This window comes from Vombatus ursinus, unplaced genomic scaffold (assembly GCF_900497805.2).
Source record: "Vombatus ursinus unplaced genomic scaffold, bare-nosed wombat genome assembly UNPS02014813.1, whole genome shotgun sequence".
In the NCBI taxonomy this organism is placed as follows: Eukaryota; Metazoa; Chordata; class Mammalia; order Diprotodontia; family Vombatidae; genus Vombatus; species Vombatus ursinus.
Window position 1 is genome coordinate 21656898 of NW_020954591.1, and position 17770 is coordinate 21674667.

General features: G+C 34.6%; 1 protein-coding gene across 1 annotated transcript in view; it reads right to left on the reverse strand.

Annotated features, from left to right (window-relative positions):
* MPHOSPH8 (M-phase phosphoprotein 8) overlaps positions 1 to 17770 on the reverse strand; it is a 56369-nt gene that overhangs the window by 35778 nt on the left and 2821 nt on the right. The window contains exons 2-3 of the mRNA XM_027835220.1: positions 12841 to 12996; positions 2434 to 3282 (exon numbers count right to left, since the gene is read on the reverse strand). Of these exons, the coding sequence (XP_027691021.1) occupies positions 2434 to 3282; positions 12841 to 12996 (1005 nt within the window). The remainder of the gene's footprint in view (positions 1 to 2433; positions 3283 to 12840; positions 12997 to 17770) is intronic.

Consider the following 17770-nt stretch of genomic DNA (forward strand, 5'->3'; position numbering starts at 1 on the left):
GTTCAACAACCAGAGTCCAAGGTCACAGGAATGGGAGCAATTACTTAAAATTAATATGTTTGGAAAAGATATGAAGGTTTTAATGCATCTCAAGCTCATTTAAAGTCAAACAGTATAATAAAACAGCTAAAAAGGCTAATGTGATGCTGAGCTTCTCCATTAAATTGTAAATCCAATGGGCAGGGACAGTAATTTGCCTCTTTTAGTACTCCAGCACTTAGCAAAGTGCCCAGTACATAGTGGGTACTTAATAAATGTTTACTAATTAAGAAAGGCTTGGCATCTGGGACTAGGGAGATGATGGTCCTTTGTTTTTTGCTTTTATCATACCACATGTGGAGTCTCAGTTCTGGGGATAATGGTTCAGGCAGAATATTGAAAATCCGGAAAACATATAGAAGAGAGCAACCAGGATGGGGAAGGTTGTCAAGATTATGCTAAGTGAAGATCAAGAACTGGGGATGCTGTGGCTAGATAAGGGAAGACTTACAGGTAAAGACATTACCCATCTTCAAATATTTGGAGGGCATCAAGAAGAAGAGTGAGAAGTCATGTTCTGTGTGCCATTAGAAGGCAGAAACAGGAGCAACAGGTATAAATTACAGAGAGAATCTGGGCTGTGATTGCCACAGGAAGGCGGGGAACCTACGCATCCTTCTGACAAATGTCTGCAGTTACTGGCACCCCACCCCACAACCAGCAGGGCATGACATGCCCCTACATCCTTGTCACAGATGCACATACAATGTCCGTTTTAGACTAATTACTAGATAGATTTTAACTCAACTTGTACAGAAAAGTAGGGAGGCAAATAATTAACAAATTATCTAATCATCAACACCACGCTGCTTACACAATTTTCTAGAATTTCTGCAGAGGGCATAGCATTCGAGAAGGCTAAAAAGCAGAAAAGAAATATAAGAGTACAATTTCAGAGGACGAACATTTCCCCAGGTAACATCATCATCAACATCATTATAACAGCTCACATGTTTATAGAGCTTTAGTTTGCAAGGCACTTTCCTTACAACATTCTTGTAAAATATATATACATATATATGTGTATGTGTGTATATTTTATATACATATAAAAACATATACTATTATCTCCATTTTATAGTGAACAAACTGAAGTTTTGACATCTTAAGCCCACGGTTACACAGGGTGGCAGGATCTGAAGCCAGGTCCTCTGAGTTCAAGTCCAATATCTCAAAGGCACACCCGGATGATATCCAATCTGACACAGCAGGAGTTGGGGAAATTTCTTTACATTACATGCAGATTATATCTCTATCCTTTAAGAGGTTAAGGAGGGTGAATCATTATGCTGAAGGCATATGGTCTTGTTGGAGATGTTGGATATCATTCTCCTTCATTGAGCCTATCTATGGGAAAACTTAATAAGGAAATAATGACCAAAACATATATTTGTGTTTACTTCTTGTCTCTGTCATCTCTGGAAGATTTATGAGAAGAGTTATATAAGTTAGTAGACCTAAAGAAGTTGGTGGCATATACTTTTTCCCTCAGAAAATAATAACAAGAGCTAACATTTACATAGAAAAGCATTTTACACATATTATCTCATCTGATTTGAATACAGATCATTCACTGAGATAAAAAAAAAAATAACCCACCTGTGTCAATTCCCTCTTTTTAGGGGATGACATACGTACAGCTTTATAGAAATGTTACCTACTACTTGTTTGAATAGACATATCACTATCTTAATATGCCTTATCTAAGAAATAGCAGTCACAATTTTAAAATGAACAAAAACAACAACAACAACAAAAAAAATACATAATTACATTAACTCCTTCCTTTAGAATAATCTAACAGAGGTGTCATGGTGAAAGACCAAAAATAGAGAGCAGGAAGATGTAAAACTGAATCTTAATATTTATAAAAATAAGATAATCTATTCAATAAAAAGCTAAAAGAATGCCTACATGATAGCTTTTTGAAGCTTAGTTTTGGCATAAAACAATTCATTATTCATTTATTTGAAGGGACCCTGCCATTCTGGTAATATTTAAGAATATTATTTTGTTCAAATATTTTCTAAACCTATCCCTCTAACAAAATTTGAAAATAAACAAGCAAGAAGTCCATAGCAACCTTTCTACTTGCCATGGAAATGGATTTTATAAGATTAGGAGCAAGAAAGAGCTGAGGAGAAGCTAGCCAATTCACAACAGTCTGCCAGTCATCACTAATTTAGAGACAAGAGGCTCAATGGTACCCTTGGAATTCCTTGATAACCTCAAGCAAGAAACACTGCCTTTACGTGGTTTGTTTCTTCTATTTCACTGTTTTCTCTATGGTATACACCAAAAAATATTTTTCCCATATTACTTTCCCCATACAGTTGATTCAAGCAACATTCTTTTATTCTTAAAACTTTCCTCTTCTATCATTGAGTGACTTACCTCCCCAACTGAATCAGTAGACCTTCGACCTCGTTCTTCACTACCCAGTTTTGTGCTCTTCTGAATTTGAGCAGCAGTAGGTATTAATTTATCTACCTCTACAGAACCTTTGACTTTTTCTTGATTCTTTTGCTTTTTGTATAAAATTTTCTTCTCTGAGTATGGGTCCTTATTTTCTACTTTTCTAATTTCTTCTTTATATTCCTCAACTTTCTTTAATTTCTTTTTTTTCTTTTTTGTTCTAACATCAACATCTTCTTCAGCACTTCCTGTATCATCTGGTTGTTTATCAGAAATCACTTCTTGAATTATGTCATGTTCTAAATTATCTTTTCCACTTTTAAATTTTTGTTTCTCTCCTCTGTTATCAGAAGGTAAATCTTCACTGTCATCATCAGCCAACTGAGAAAGTGAATCATCAAATGTACTTGATTCAGATTCTAACAGAGATTCATTAAGCTTCTCTCTCTTTTTTTTGCTTTCTTTAAAATCGTCTCTTACTTTCCCCCTTGAGTCTTTAATTTCACCCCTTTTTACTTTCTTTGTTTCTTTTAAATCATCTTTTTTGGTCTTTTTGTACTCCTTTGAATCTTCTTTGGATTCCAAAATCCTTTTCTTGGACTTTGAATCAAAGACCAATTTTTCTGAAGAATTTTCCAATTGTGTTTTAGACTTATCTTTTAGTTTACCAGATTTCCATTTTCTCTTTTTCAAATCATCAGGACTTTTGTCTTCTCTGTGTCTTGACTTCTTCTTCTTTTTCTTGGGGGAAATGTCCTCTTTTGTTTCACTTTGCCAATCGCTGTCAGATTCTGCCTCAAATATGTCATCATCATTCAAAACTAGTCTCTATAAAATAAAGATATAAAAGGTTAAAAATACTTAAATCCTATTTTGCCTTCTACATTTCTACCTGACTTCCAGCATAAAAAACTTCCAAAAGAATCAGAAAGTTAAAAAAAAAAGTTTTCATGAACAGAAGAAAAAAAAATTTAAGGCAGTCTCTGAAATTAAATTATAGATATTATTACTATTTCTTAATTTGAAATACTGGTAAAGCAAAAGAAAAAAAATAAGTCAATTAAGGATAAACATTGGTAAGAGGGATAGAAAAATAGTTTCTTGGCAGCTAGGTGGCACAAGCGAATAGAGCACCAGCCCCGGAGTGAGGAGGACCTGAGTCCAAATCTGACCTCAGACACTTGACACTTAGTAGCTATGTGACTCTGGGCAAGTCACTTAACCCCAAATGACTTGCAAAAAAAAAAAAAGGAGAGAGAAAAAAAATGGTGTCTCTGTTGCTGAATTAGGCAGCAAAAACAAAAATACAAAACACAAAACCAGGAAAAGTAGTTATAATGAGTAGGTGATAAAAAAAATCTTAAGATTAATATAGCACTTATATTACATATTCTATTAATACAATTTCATCATAGATTTTTTTTTAGAAACTTTACAAGGTGACATACCATATAAATTAACTTTGTGCCCATTTTTCTTAGTTACTAACATCTGGACACCACCCTCTGGGAAAAACATTCTATCTAAATCATACAAAAAAATTTTTTTGGTTCTCAGAAAAGCTCTGAAATTTGTTGTCACAGAATACAATTTTAAAAATTCAGCTTTGAAGGAAAAACAGCAACAACCACATAGTGAAAGATAATTTAATATTTGTTAAATACTCAAAAGTATTGCCCTTTTTAATATGGAGAACAGAATCTCACATAAAAATCTACAAAATCTGTCAATTGTGTATAAATAAAACACTAAACAAGCAACTTCTAATATGTTTCTGAAAAATATATAAAGAGCAAGAATAAATCTTATTTACCTTTTAACTTTCATATAATCAGAAATATGTTCTCGTGAGAAAAAATAAGCTAAGACATAATAAAATCACACTTAACAACAGTATTAGGACAAAAGGAAAAGTTACAAAAACGATCTTCATACCCTTTGAATAATGCTGCTGTTAAGAATATGATCTGAATGTGTTCTCATAAACAAAAAGTTTGTTATATGTTCAAAAGTTGTCATAGAATAGCTTTATATATAATTTGAAAAACCTAGAAGCAAACTAAATGACCAATAATAGAGAAATATGTATATAAATTGTGGTACATCAATGTAATTGAACACTTATACAATTAAGACTGAAAATAAAGAAATCAAGAAACATATTCATAAAATAATACAAAGTAAAGAAAGTTGAATGATAAAGTACATGCTTATACCCATAACAGAATACGTGAATAAGAATGGACAAAGAATGTTAAAACAAGGACCTTAGAAGTGACTAAAAATGATTAACTTTGTGTTAGTATATACTTTATACACTGAAATTAATTTAAATGTAAATAACTTATTAAAAGTTAAGTTGTATTAATGTTCATGTTAAGATTTTAATAAAAACACTTAGTAAGAAAGAAAAATATATGTAAAAAATTAGGACCAAAAGAACACCTTTTCTCATAACTTTCAAAGTTCTCCTTTTAGGTCTACATAGAAGAAAGGGCAAATGACAATAAAAAATAGCAGCAGTAGCTAGAAGACAGGATCATTTAACTTAAATCTATTAAAATTATATCTCTAATTAGGATTTTGGGATAATCCATTTTTCTAAAATATACTATGTTTGATTTTAATATATAATTTTCACAATTTAGTAATAAATATAGATTTTTAAAGTATATACTATACAAAGTTCATATTCTCTGAAGTCTAGTCACCCTCTTTGCCAACCAAACCACTGGAGAGACTTGCAATGATTTGAGAATGCTATAAGCAGACTTGAAGGGCTACTCTGATGACTGGTAGCCTCTGGAAAGTGGGACCAGCAACAGTTACCAGAGAACAGACCCTTACACTGTTTATATCAAGGGTGCCTGCAGAAATAATGGAAGAAAAGGGGCACAAGGATGCATGCATATCCATTGGGGACTAGCCGACTCTCTAAACACCAGTGATACACATTCTGGATGACAGACAAACCGAAAAGTATCACTAGAAACACCTGCCAAAGCAATTGAGCAACCAAAGACTCACAACATGAAAAACTTGCGGGCACAGATAACCAACTTGTCACCAAAGGTATAAATGAACAGATTAACAAGTAGAAGGAAAATGACTGGAAAACAAATCGAAATAAGGATCTTGTCCAGAAAGACCAATTCACTAAGCTGGATAATATGACTTGGGACATGGATACTGAGTGGAGGTTTGTGATCCTGCTCATTTAAAAGTTGAAGTTAAGTTTAAGTGTAAAAATTAGCCAGACAAGGAGCTAGAAAGTGAGAAGAATTAATCAATACTCTTAGATGTTGAATTTTGCTTAAGGTATTATTCTGTTTAACCCTCCAATATTCTCTCTAAACATTTTCTCATATTCTTTTTTTCTTTGTGTTGGAGCCATATTTCACGACAAACTATCTTTGGCTATTTTCTTCATGTGTTTTCTAGGTTTTTCCATGTGCTGATGTTTTAAATTTCTCATAATGCAAACTAAAAAGAAATACTGTAAACAATTATAGAAATTGTTCACATTCACTAATAGTAAGAGGCAGGTCCTCATCTCTGGCACGTCCAACTAAATTTGCCTAATTCTTGCCCCAAAATCCATCCTAGATTCCATCCAGGTTGCCTGACTTGCTCACGTGGCTTGGGTTAATGACAGTCATCAAATTTTCTTTCAGGTAAAATGGAAGGCTAACAAATTACCTTCTGCCCTGCCACTGTCTTCTAAGGACTTCCTGGCCTTACCACCTGCCTTGGCTGTATGTCCTACAGTTCCTAGCCTGTCATTTGACCTACTGACAACCCAAGGATGCCTGCCTGGGCATTGCCACATAACTTTCTAATGACTTGAACTTTTCCCCTTGTCTGGCAGCTGAATTCCCTTGTGTTGACTTACCCTCAACTGCTTTACCAAAAAAAAAAAAAAAAGATTTAAAAAAATTAACTTCACTATTTCTGCAAGGGGTACTATTGTTTTTCTAATCTCCCAGGCTTATAACCTTGACATTATTCTAAACTTCTCATCCTCACTCCATATAACAAATCAGTTAGCAACTGACTTCTACCTCTAAAACATTTCTACCTCTTTCATCTCACCTCTTTTCTCTACTTATACCACTACCACCTTATGTGTGTGTGTGTGTATTATATACACAGTTATGTGTACATATAAAACTCTGTGTGTGTGTGTGTGTGTGTGTGTGTGTGTGTGTGTGTGTGTATGATTAGGAAGCTTGCCCAAGTAACAGGGGAAGGATTAGTCAACTTCTGCTTCAAAATTCTGTAAATATAAATTTAATATGCAAAACATCTTGAATATGTCCCTTTACTTACAACTTCAAAAGTAAAATTTCACATACTGACTTTCCAAATAATGAGAGACACAGATCTATATATAAACAATGTTTATCCAAACAGTGTAGACAACTTTAATTAACTCCATAAAGCTATAGGTAGGTATGCAATCATACTATATTGCTAGACTAGGGTAGATGCCTACTGCAACTATGGATAGAAGCACTTGGCAGATGAAATTGTTAAGTGGTTATTTTGATCCCAAACACTTAGCTGTAGGCATATTAAACTATAAAACCATATAAAATACATTTCATTTCTGAACTACTTCCTCTTCTCTACCTTTCTTACCCCTTTCAAATGAAGGTGATAACTCTCAATCTTGGGAGGAGAATTTTGACTTGATCTACAAGATCCCTTCTAATAGAGGATAACTTATGCTTCTTGACTGTATGGACTTATGTTATTTTTTAAATCTTTGTATCTCTAGAAACCTAGCGCTGCATACATTGCACAGTAGCATTCAAACTTAACCAGATTTAACTATTCATAGGCTTTGTTTTATTAAAAAAAATTTTTTTTAAAGACCTTTCAATATTTTCTTTCTCCTAATCATACAATTTTCCTGTTAGCTAAAACTTTACCTATTTTTCGTTTTCTTCTATTTAAGCAGAAATCCTCTAGATCCTGCTATCAATAGCTCAGTAGTTTAGTTCAGAGCAATACTTAGATGGAAAAGAAAAGTGGAACAGGAGAATAGCAGAAAAGAAAATTTACATTTGGTTGTTTCCATAGCAACCATTTCAGATCTATCTACCCTCTGATTCAGCCTGCCTTCTTTTAAAGGAATCACAGCCCCTTTGCAGCTTCAACTTTTTAAAGATGCAGGGTGGCACTTTATGAGCTGCTTGGATTTCCAAGGATAATTTTAAGTATGAAATTTTCATCTTGCTGACTTCAAAACCTGGTATTCTGGTAAGATAGATCTCCATGGCATGTACTTAATAAATGTCTGTTGAACTTAACTGAATTTTAGTCTTATGTGATTAACTTGTCAAATATTCATTTTATTTTTCTACAATGAGTTAAGATTTTGGTACATCATACCATCAAACAAATAGTATAAAAGCAGTCTTTAAGATGCATATGCGATACAGTATGAAGCATCTGAGTGAAAGCATGCTATATTAAAACAAAATTTCTCACTTAAAAAAATGTTTAAGGTGACGACAAATCTATCTTTAAGATCACGTAACATACCCTTCATTGTCCACTCACCAAAATCAAAGCTAACAAACAAGCAAGGTGAACTAGAGATAAAAATTTGACCTTGTAGATAACACTGAGATTTGGTAGGATAGGACTCATGCCTACAATATGGCTCTGGAACTACATTACTTATTCAAAAAGGAAAAGGATAGGTTAAAGGAGGGGTGAGAGAGCTAGCTATAGGGCAGCACTGAAAACTGAGAATCATGATAGTAAGCAAAGTGGAGAACATTGGGGTAAAGATGAAGAGGCAGAAACAGATGTAACACTGTTACATGAATATAACAGAGATCACTTATACTGAACAGAGAAAAACAAAGGAGTAGTACAGGAAGCAGATCAGAAGCCTAGCATAAGGCATGATATCATAGTGGTGGGCAATTTGACATCTGCAGGATACCTCTTTCAGCTAAAAATAAGAAAGCTACAGGGACACTAATACACTGTCAGTAGAACTATGAATCAGTAGAGTCATGCTTGAAAATATTTTGAATTATGCAAATAAAATAGCTAAAATGTTCATATATTTTGACCACAAGATTCCTCTTCTAGGCTTATACTCCAAGATCTTTCCACCAAATTGTTTACAACAGCACTTTTTGTGGCAGCAAAAAACCATAAACAAACTAGATGCCCACAGATCAGGAACTGGCCAATAGAATGTAAAACAATGAATGTAATGGAATATAACTCTGCTATAAGAAGTGATGAATGCAGAGAAGCATGAGAAGACTTACAAAAAGGAATACAAAGTGAAGTAAGCAGAACCAAGAAAACAATATGCACAACAATTACAAAACTATAAGTAGAAAGAAAAAAATGAATGTTGCAAAATTAAAAACAATAAGCTTGGTAAAATTTTCTTGTATAAATAAAACCTATACAGCCAAGAATAGAAGGAATGCAGAAAATTGGGGGAAAAAAACTTTCACTATCTCTCAGATTAATGTGATTGGGTTGGAATATTGCTCTGTAAGAAACGATGAGCTGGTTGACTTAGAAAAACATGGAAAGACTTGAACTTATGAAGGAAGATGCTATCTACCTTCAGAGAAACAGATGACAAGAATAAGCACAGTACAGTCTCACATATACTTGTATGAATGTATGTATGTGTATGTATCTATATCTACCTATATCTATATCCATATCTATATATATTTCCACACTCAACTGTAGCCTTCTTTGGGGGGAAGAGGGAAGGGAAAAAATAAAGTAAAAAGTGCACAGAGAACAAAAGAAAACCTACAAGGAAGCAAAGAAAAGCTGGACAGCTTTGAAATCAATGTGTAGTATTTATTAAATAGGTTTTCTTTAATTGGAAGTGTATTGTCTTATACTGCATCTTCTCGTGTTCTGCTGTGTACATGGCAATGCTTCCTTTTTATTTTATTATTATGTATTTAAGTTTAAAACAAATTCTAAAACTTAAAAAAAAAAAGCTTGGCCCTGAAAATAAAATGCGAGGACATTTCCCTTCAGTTCTTTGATGTATGTGTTTGGGCTGGGGGAGGATGGGAGCATGGATGTGGAACATTATACATATTTTTTTTCAATCTACTGGTTGGTTTTGCTGAGTTTTTTGTTTTCTTTTTCTTTCTTTAAAAATTTCTAAAAAAAAAAAGATTATAAAAGGTCCAAAAAAACCAGTCTGAACAATAACAATGTAAATGAAAAGAATACCCACAAAGCAAACAAATATGAATGCTACACAATCACAAAAAACAAGCACAGTTCCAAGGAAAGACACAAGAGGAGACCTCCTCTCTACTTCTCTGCAGGGGTGGGGGGGTCTTTGAGCATGGTACATTACACATATTTGCAGACTTTTTCAAATTTTCGATCAGTTTTGCTCATTTTTTTCTCTTCTCTTTTTTTCTTGAAATACTACTGTTATGTGGGATAGCTCTCAGGGAGGGGAGAAGGATAAGCAGAGAAATTCTGGTGAAGTAAAAAAGATAATTAAATGTGTATTTTAAAAAAAGAATAGTATGACTTGTACTAAATCACACAAGGAATGGAGGCTAGTATGGAATGAACAAAAAGGGTTGGGTTTGAGTTTTTTGTTATTGTTGTTATAAAAGGTAGAGAGGAAGATCAAAGAAGTATCAGGAAGTCTGCTTGGAAAGAATATGATGATGATTACAGAAAACAAAGAAAAAGTAAAACTGCTGCCAAGGGGAATTTTATCTTTGGACTGTAAATGGTAGTACAAATATGGTTAACCAGGGAAACCATGTTACTTAACTATCAAAACCAAATATCAAAATCGAAATCCTCATCAATGACGTGTAATTCTCAGAATGTTAGTGTCTAGATTACCGTGGTCCCTAGCTAATCTTCTGATCAAATTCTCAGTAATTCAACCCTCTTGTTAAGTCACATGTAAATTCAGGAGGTACATTCTGTAATACCAACTGGTTGTTGTCATAACATAGTGTTCTTCATATGCAACAGTGATGCTACTGACCCAGTATAAGCAGAACACAAACTCAAAATTGCTTTTCAAATGATGGTAATGAAATCTATCCTGAGTTGTTCACATTCTTTCAATCTATATTTCCCAACTACCAAGGGCTTACTTTTGTAAGTAAGAGTATATTATAATATAACCTCTTTCTGGGACTTCTAATAATTCAATCTAAACAACATCATAAAATAAAACTGATTATATTTTAAGAGAGAGGAAATTAATATTTACTGATGTGGGAGTATTTCCAAATAAGCTATATCTATAAATACTAATTACTTGTTAAAACAAAAAAACAAAACCAGTACCAACCAAGAACATATAAAGCAAGCAGTTGAGGCAACTCTGATTTGAGTTGGAAAAAATATAGGAAAAGTACAAAAGAACAGATAGTGACAAAGACTATTAAACACTTTCTTAAGAAGTTTACCTGCTAAATCAATTACTTCAATGAGATCAAAGGATCCTACAAACTGACTCAGTCAGCAAATACTTGAACTCCTTTGCTGCCAAGTAGACATATTAGAGCAACAGCTTAAGAAAGGTTTAGAGCATAACCTTTTTTATGATCTTAAGGAAAATGAGAGTAGAAGAAAACGAGCAATGTAACCTCATAATTCAGCAAAAACAGTAGAGGGAAAAACAAATTTGCAGAAAGCTTGGCAAGAGACTCAATCAAAAAAATCAATGGACAGCATTTTAAATATAAAATTGGAAAAGCAACAAACTAGCACAAAATGGATAGGTGCATTGCAACTGATATAAATGTCTCCTAAATCAGTATTTCCAATCCTATGCCCCTACCTCATTGTCAAATGTTCCTGGAAGTCCTGTAAGAATTGTAGAATCAAGACTTCTGGTCAAAATGATAGCCTGCATGGGAGACAGACTGCCCAACTCCCTCATAATTACTCCAGCAAAATCCTACAATCTGTACCAGAATGAATAATGATGAAGAATGAGAAACTATAGTAAGTGAATTCTTTTACCCCAGAAAAGCACAAGAGGTCAGTCAGAAGTCTGTAGGCAAAAGAAAGGGGGACTTCCAGCAAAGCCAATGCCAGGTAAGAATAGCCTCTCAATACGACCAGAAACTGGCCAGAGATATGTATAACCAATGAGACTCTGTGTCCAAAGGCAGCAAGAGCAAGAGCAAAGGGCAGCCCTGAGAAAGCCCTGGAGTGGGGACCTTTGAAGTTCTAGGCAGCAGCAGTGGGCACTAACTGGCACAGAACAGCAAAACTTAGACCATGAAACCTGAGACCAAGGGCTCTGAGGTCCCCAATACTCTGGCCTAAGATGCTAGAAGTCCCTGAAGATCCAGTATTCTGAATCTCAAAGCTCCAGGCAGAGTTTGAACTGCAGGAGATAGAAATTAGTGCAGAAACTCAAGGTGAGAGCCAACAGGGAAGACTACTCCCTCAAGAAAAAGTGTAACAGAAGGTCAAGTCAGGTCCTGGAACAAAGCCACAATTCAGCAACTACAGATGGATAGGGAAGAAAATCAAAGAAGAACATGATGTATCAAAAACTATGCAAATCTACAAATCTCCCCCCAAAGGAGTAACTGCATATCTATGGTAAGAAGAGAGTCAAAGGAAAAAAAATAGACTTTCCAACGCAACTACATAATGAAGGGAGGGTTAAAAAAAAATGAAATAAAAGATCTTGATGATACAATTGAAATAAATGGCTTAAAAGAGAAATTTTACTCAGATAATGGACTCCCTGAAAACTAGAACAAACCAAACAGAAATCAATGGCTCTTTGAGACAAGAAAAATTAGAACAAATAAAAAGACTGGAAAAAAAAGAGAGAAGATTCTTTATTGAAACAATCAAAAGGTCCCCATCTCTAGCTCAAAAGGCAAAAGGTATTTGTGAACTTATTTTTTACAATTTAAAGCTGTAAACAAAAGCTAAAATATTCACACAACAATAATTATGAACAGGTACTTTCTCACATGAATCAAATAAGACAACTCAATTTCATAGCAACAGGGATTATAAGAATAACAAATTCAAAGGAGTGAACCTTGGACAACAGTTTGAACATCACTCTCTTTTCCTAAATCTGCTAACAGTGAAGAAACTGATTCATTTGAATTTTCCCTTCATTTCATGATGCTGAAAAGCAATGAAATGGCCAAAAGGTTAAGAAGGAGTTAGAAAAAAAGGTGCCATCTAGGACAAATCATTCTACGGTGAAAAATTAAACAATTTTTAAATGGGTATATAATATATATTTATAATTCTGACAAAAGAGTTTTTGGTAAGTAGCTATTACTTAGAAACAATAGACAGCTATAAAGAAAAGCACAGAGAATACAGAGGAGCACAACAGAGAAAATATATTACCTGTATATCCTTCTTAACAGGTTTAGTTTTGTTATCCACAATTTTTTTCCTAAATTCAAGAAGAACTTCTTTGCAGTCCTCAAGATGAACTTCCGGCTCCCAAGTGTCATCATCGGAAGTATATCCTTTCCATCGAACTTTGTAAAGAATTTTACCCTGTAATGAGAAATAAAAAAATCTGTATGAAAAACATGCACACCAAGGTTATTTGCTCATTATTCCTTAGTAAAATCACCCACCAAATTATAATTTTTCAGTCTATGACAAAAGCTAAACTAGAATTCTGTTTCTAAATGGAAGTTTCTAATTCTACACATTATCTAAAACAACACAGTCCATGCTACATTCTGAACAGTATAATTCCACAGGCTACATAATATTCAAGAGAAAATTTCCATGGTAGTAACTGTTCACTAACTCTGATTATCTTTGAGAGGGGGTCAGGAAATATGAGTGAGGGGAAATGGGGGGAAAAACCCTGGATACTCTAAACTCCTATCATAATCATAATTACTACATAGCTCATGAGTTTCATTTCTCTCAAGAGAATGGAGTCCTATATGAACCAAACTAGGGACCATACCCCACTATGGCCAGAACAACATCTCTCTATTCGAATGCCCTAAGTCCTTCTCTTTGTAATAACTTTACCTTACTATCTAGGTAGCTAACCATTCCCCCTGGAGTGATACCTCCAACCTTTCCTTCTCCCTACCAAAAGAACTTCTATTACACTCCTAGTTTTTCTATGTCTCCTCCATCAAAGTATACCTTATTATTCTGTGTGATCCCTTCTTTACTGTCTTCCTTCTATCACATTTATGACTTTAATACTAATAGCACTAATTTGCATCAATATATTCATTATTTCTAATCAACAAACACTTATCAAGCACTCCCTACATGCAAATCAGTATCCTAAGCTATGGGGGATAGACACAAAGTTTAGCTAAGTCATAGTTACTGGCATCAGGCATCAGTGAGGCTAATATAATTTAAGATCCAAAATATTGTTTGCCCAAATTAACTTCTGAAACAAGGGCACAAATTTTGTTCATATCTCGAAACTAGTAGTTTAAGTACAAAGACTGTAACAGATCTTTTTCTTGAATTGTATATTCTTAACTTCTATGACGTTCTCGCCCTTTAAAAAAAAAACTTGCTTCTTCGCATTAGCAAAATAAAGTTAGTATTTTACAGGCATAAACAAATCAACCACTTGATGAATTAATGGAGGAATACTGACAGAGTCAAAAAACCTAGATTCAAGGATGTGATTAAGTTACTAAACTTCTTAGAATTATACACACACATAAACATTTGTATACATTTTAAATCTATTTTTGATGAACTTGGTGTCAGACCTAAATTCCATAACTAGGCAGAATGAGATGTTTTTTGACTTGAGGCTTATAATCCAGTTATAAATATAAAACTTGCTATATCCCCTTTGCCATTCTTAATTATCTTGTCTCATTTCCTTCCTTCTCCCTCCCTCAGGTTTCCCTTCTTCTCCCTTCTTCCCTGTCCCCCAAAATATTCTGTACTTGGCTTCCCAACTGAGCTTTTGGGCATCATTTCAGTTAACTGTCTTTCCCTCCTCTCCACTCAACTATCTGCTGAGCTTCCGTTCCAAACATATGCGTGTCCATGGTCAAGTCCTTAACTTCCCTCAGCCTCAGTTTTCTCATTTATAAAATGGGGATAGCATCATCATCAGAGTTGTTGGGTCTTCAATGAGATAATATATATAAAATGCTTAGTAAACAATAAAGTGATATGTAAGCCTCAATTATCATTTCTATTATACTGATGCTTTAAAGGAAGATGCTCCAAGAAACATCTGAGAAAGATTGCAATATGGGAATTCCTTCTACCAGAAGGAATGGACTAAAGAAGTAATAACTATGTCCTAGAGAATTATTTGAAGAACACAGATGTTCACTTTTGGGGTGGTGAAGCTATTAAACGTAAAAGAGGCAGAATCTGAACTTTTTTTTTTAAATTTTTGAAGCTGACTTCAAGTTCAACACTCTATGAACTATGCCACACTGCATCTAGCACTTTACTGACACTACAATATCACAGTATTGTATTGTATTACAATGAATTTTGTGATTCTACTAATTTGGGATTTTCTAAAACACTGTGATCAATAAGAGCTGCACAGGCACTCAAATCTAGATAAAAAAGCACAAAATCATAAATACCTTCTAAATACATTTAACTAATCAATGCAAAAATACATAAGCCTATTTATTAACTTGGTATTTGTTAGTACTGCATAGGAATGCTAATAATTTTTATGCTTTTTTATCCTTCAGTTCTACTGTAGCTCCTCTCAATTATTTTTGATGGATTCTCTGGAGTTTTCTAAATAGACCATCATATCACTTGCAAAAAAGGATAATTTTGTTTTCTTTTTGCTAGTGTTTGTATTTTTTATCTAATCTTCTTGTCTTATTGAGAATTCTATCAAATAACAGTGGGGAGGGGGAAGCAATTCATTTGGGTAATATTGCGTGTATAGACAAAGGGATAACTAAAAACAAAAACAAAAACACATGACAGCTACATTAGGAGTACTAAACAGCTAGCAACTCAATTCCCAGATCAATTGTACTCAAGTTACTTTCTCATGTCTACATTTCATGTTACTAAAGCCAAGGCTGGCTCTGTGTTGGCAGCTGCTTTGTAGGTTGGTTTAAAATAACAGTTAAGTGGAGCAATGTTCAATAATATAAGGAAGGAAGCCCAACAGTTATTGTCAAAGATCTTCAAAAATTTTATTTTATACTTATCAATCAGGTAAGTTAAAAACAATTCTACAAGGGGCAGCTAGGTGGCACAGTGGATAGAGCACCTGCCCTGGATTCAAGAAGACCCAAGTTCAAGTCCAGCTTCAGACACATAACACTTACAAGCTGTGTGACCCTGGGCAAGTCACTTAACCCCCATTGCCCAACCCCCCCCCGAAAAAAATTCTAGATCTTGCATACAGAATTGCATATATTCCCTAATACATCAAAAGATCTGAAGTCAAACACTTCAAAGATCACCTTATGTTACATGCTACATACCTTTCTTAGATTTATTACATGCAACTTCCAATATGCTTTCAAAACAAATTCCAATAATCAAATGAGAAAAATTACACTATTTCATCAAGTAAACATACCTACTTTAAATTCAGTAGAATAATAAATTGACATTTAAATAATATAGCACTCTATATTTTAAAAAGTATCACACATACATTGATTCTAGTAATGTTGCCCTTAATTTAAAGATGAGTAACCTAAGTTTAGAGTATAAGTGTCATATAAGTAATAAGTTGAAAAGATAGAATTCAAACTTGGGCCCTCCATCTCCAAATCCAAGGAATGAATGTTCTTTCCACTATCCTTTAACTGCCCTAAAAGCAATTTGATAAAGTCTCATTAAAACTTCAGATTCTAATATATTATAATTTAAATCATGTATCCCTAAAAAATTAAAATAAATTCTACAGTGAGATTGATAGAATATAATTAGTCTGTAAATTTGTTGTTTGCCCGAGTTCATCTATTCAAGAATAAAATGTGAAGTGCAGTCAAATGTGTACGAAGTTACTCTGAAGAGATGGAGAGCTCTGTGCAGTGAATATTTTGTTACCAAAATTTGTATGTGTGTGATACTTTAGATCCACATAACATTTTGAATGAAATGTTTGGACATATGGAGTTTAAAAATACCATATGGTTCTACCTTCCAAACTTCTGTCAATGGCACCAACCCTCTCTTAGTCCCAGGCTCCTCAGATCAACATCACCTTTCTTTTCCCTGTCTTTCCCTAAGCAATGAAAAGTTCTGTCGATTCTACCTCTCCAATTTATCTAGTATGTGTCTTTCCTTTCTATCCCCTTGCCCTAACTTTGTTCTTGTCTGAATTCCTTCCTGTAATAGCCTTCTAATTGGTCTCCAAGGCCCTAATCTGTCTCCCCTTTCCAACTTATCTTTCTGAGAGGTTCCTGAGTAATAGCCATAACACGTAACACATGACACACGCCTCACCAAGGCACTCTCCCGTTCAAAAGCCTTCTGTGGTAAGCATTCCCTGATTACCAAATACACAACAAACTCCTTTGCTTGGCATTTAAGGCTCTCCACAATCTGATTCCCAAACTACCTTGCCAGTCTTCCAGTCAGACTAGACTGCTTCAGTCAGTCAGTCAATAAGCATTTATTAAGCCGTCTACTCTGTGCCAGCACTATGATAAATGATAACCCCTGTCCTCAAGGAATTACAATCTAATAAGAGAGAACACACAAACACGTACAAAAACGCTATATACAGGATAAATGGGAAATAATTAATAGAGGGAAGACACTAGAATTAAGAGTGGTTGGGGAAGGCTTCCTATAGAAGGTGGAATTTTAGTTGGGATTAAAAGAAGCCAAGAAGAGAAGATGAGAAGGGAAAGTATTCCAGGCGTGGGGGATAGACAGAAAAAAACACCCAGAGATGAGAGATGGAATATCTTGTTTATGAGGCAACCAAGAGGCCAGCGTCCCTGGATGAAAAAAAAAAGTGGCAGGGAATAAGGTGTAAGAAGACTGGAAAGGTAGGAGAGGGCTAGGTTATGAAGGGCTTTGAATGCCAAACAGAGCATTTTGTATTTGCTCCTGGAGGTGACAGAAAACCACTGGAGTTTACTGGGGGGAGCGGAGGGGCAGGGAGGAAAGGGTATATGTGGGTAACATGGTCAGCCCTGTGCTTTAGGAAAATCACTTTATTGGCTGAATGGAGGATGAAGTGGAGTGGGGAGAGACTTGAAGAAGGCAGACCCACCAGCAGGTTATTGCAGGGGTAAAGTAATGAGGGCCTGCACCAGTGTAGTGGCAGTATCAGAGCAGAGAAGAAGGTGAGATGTTGCAAAGGTGAAATCAA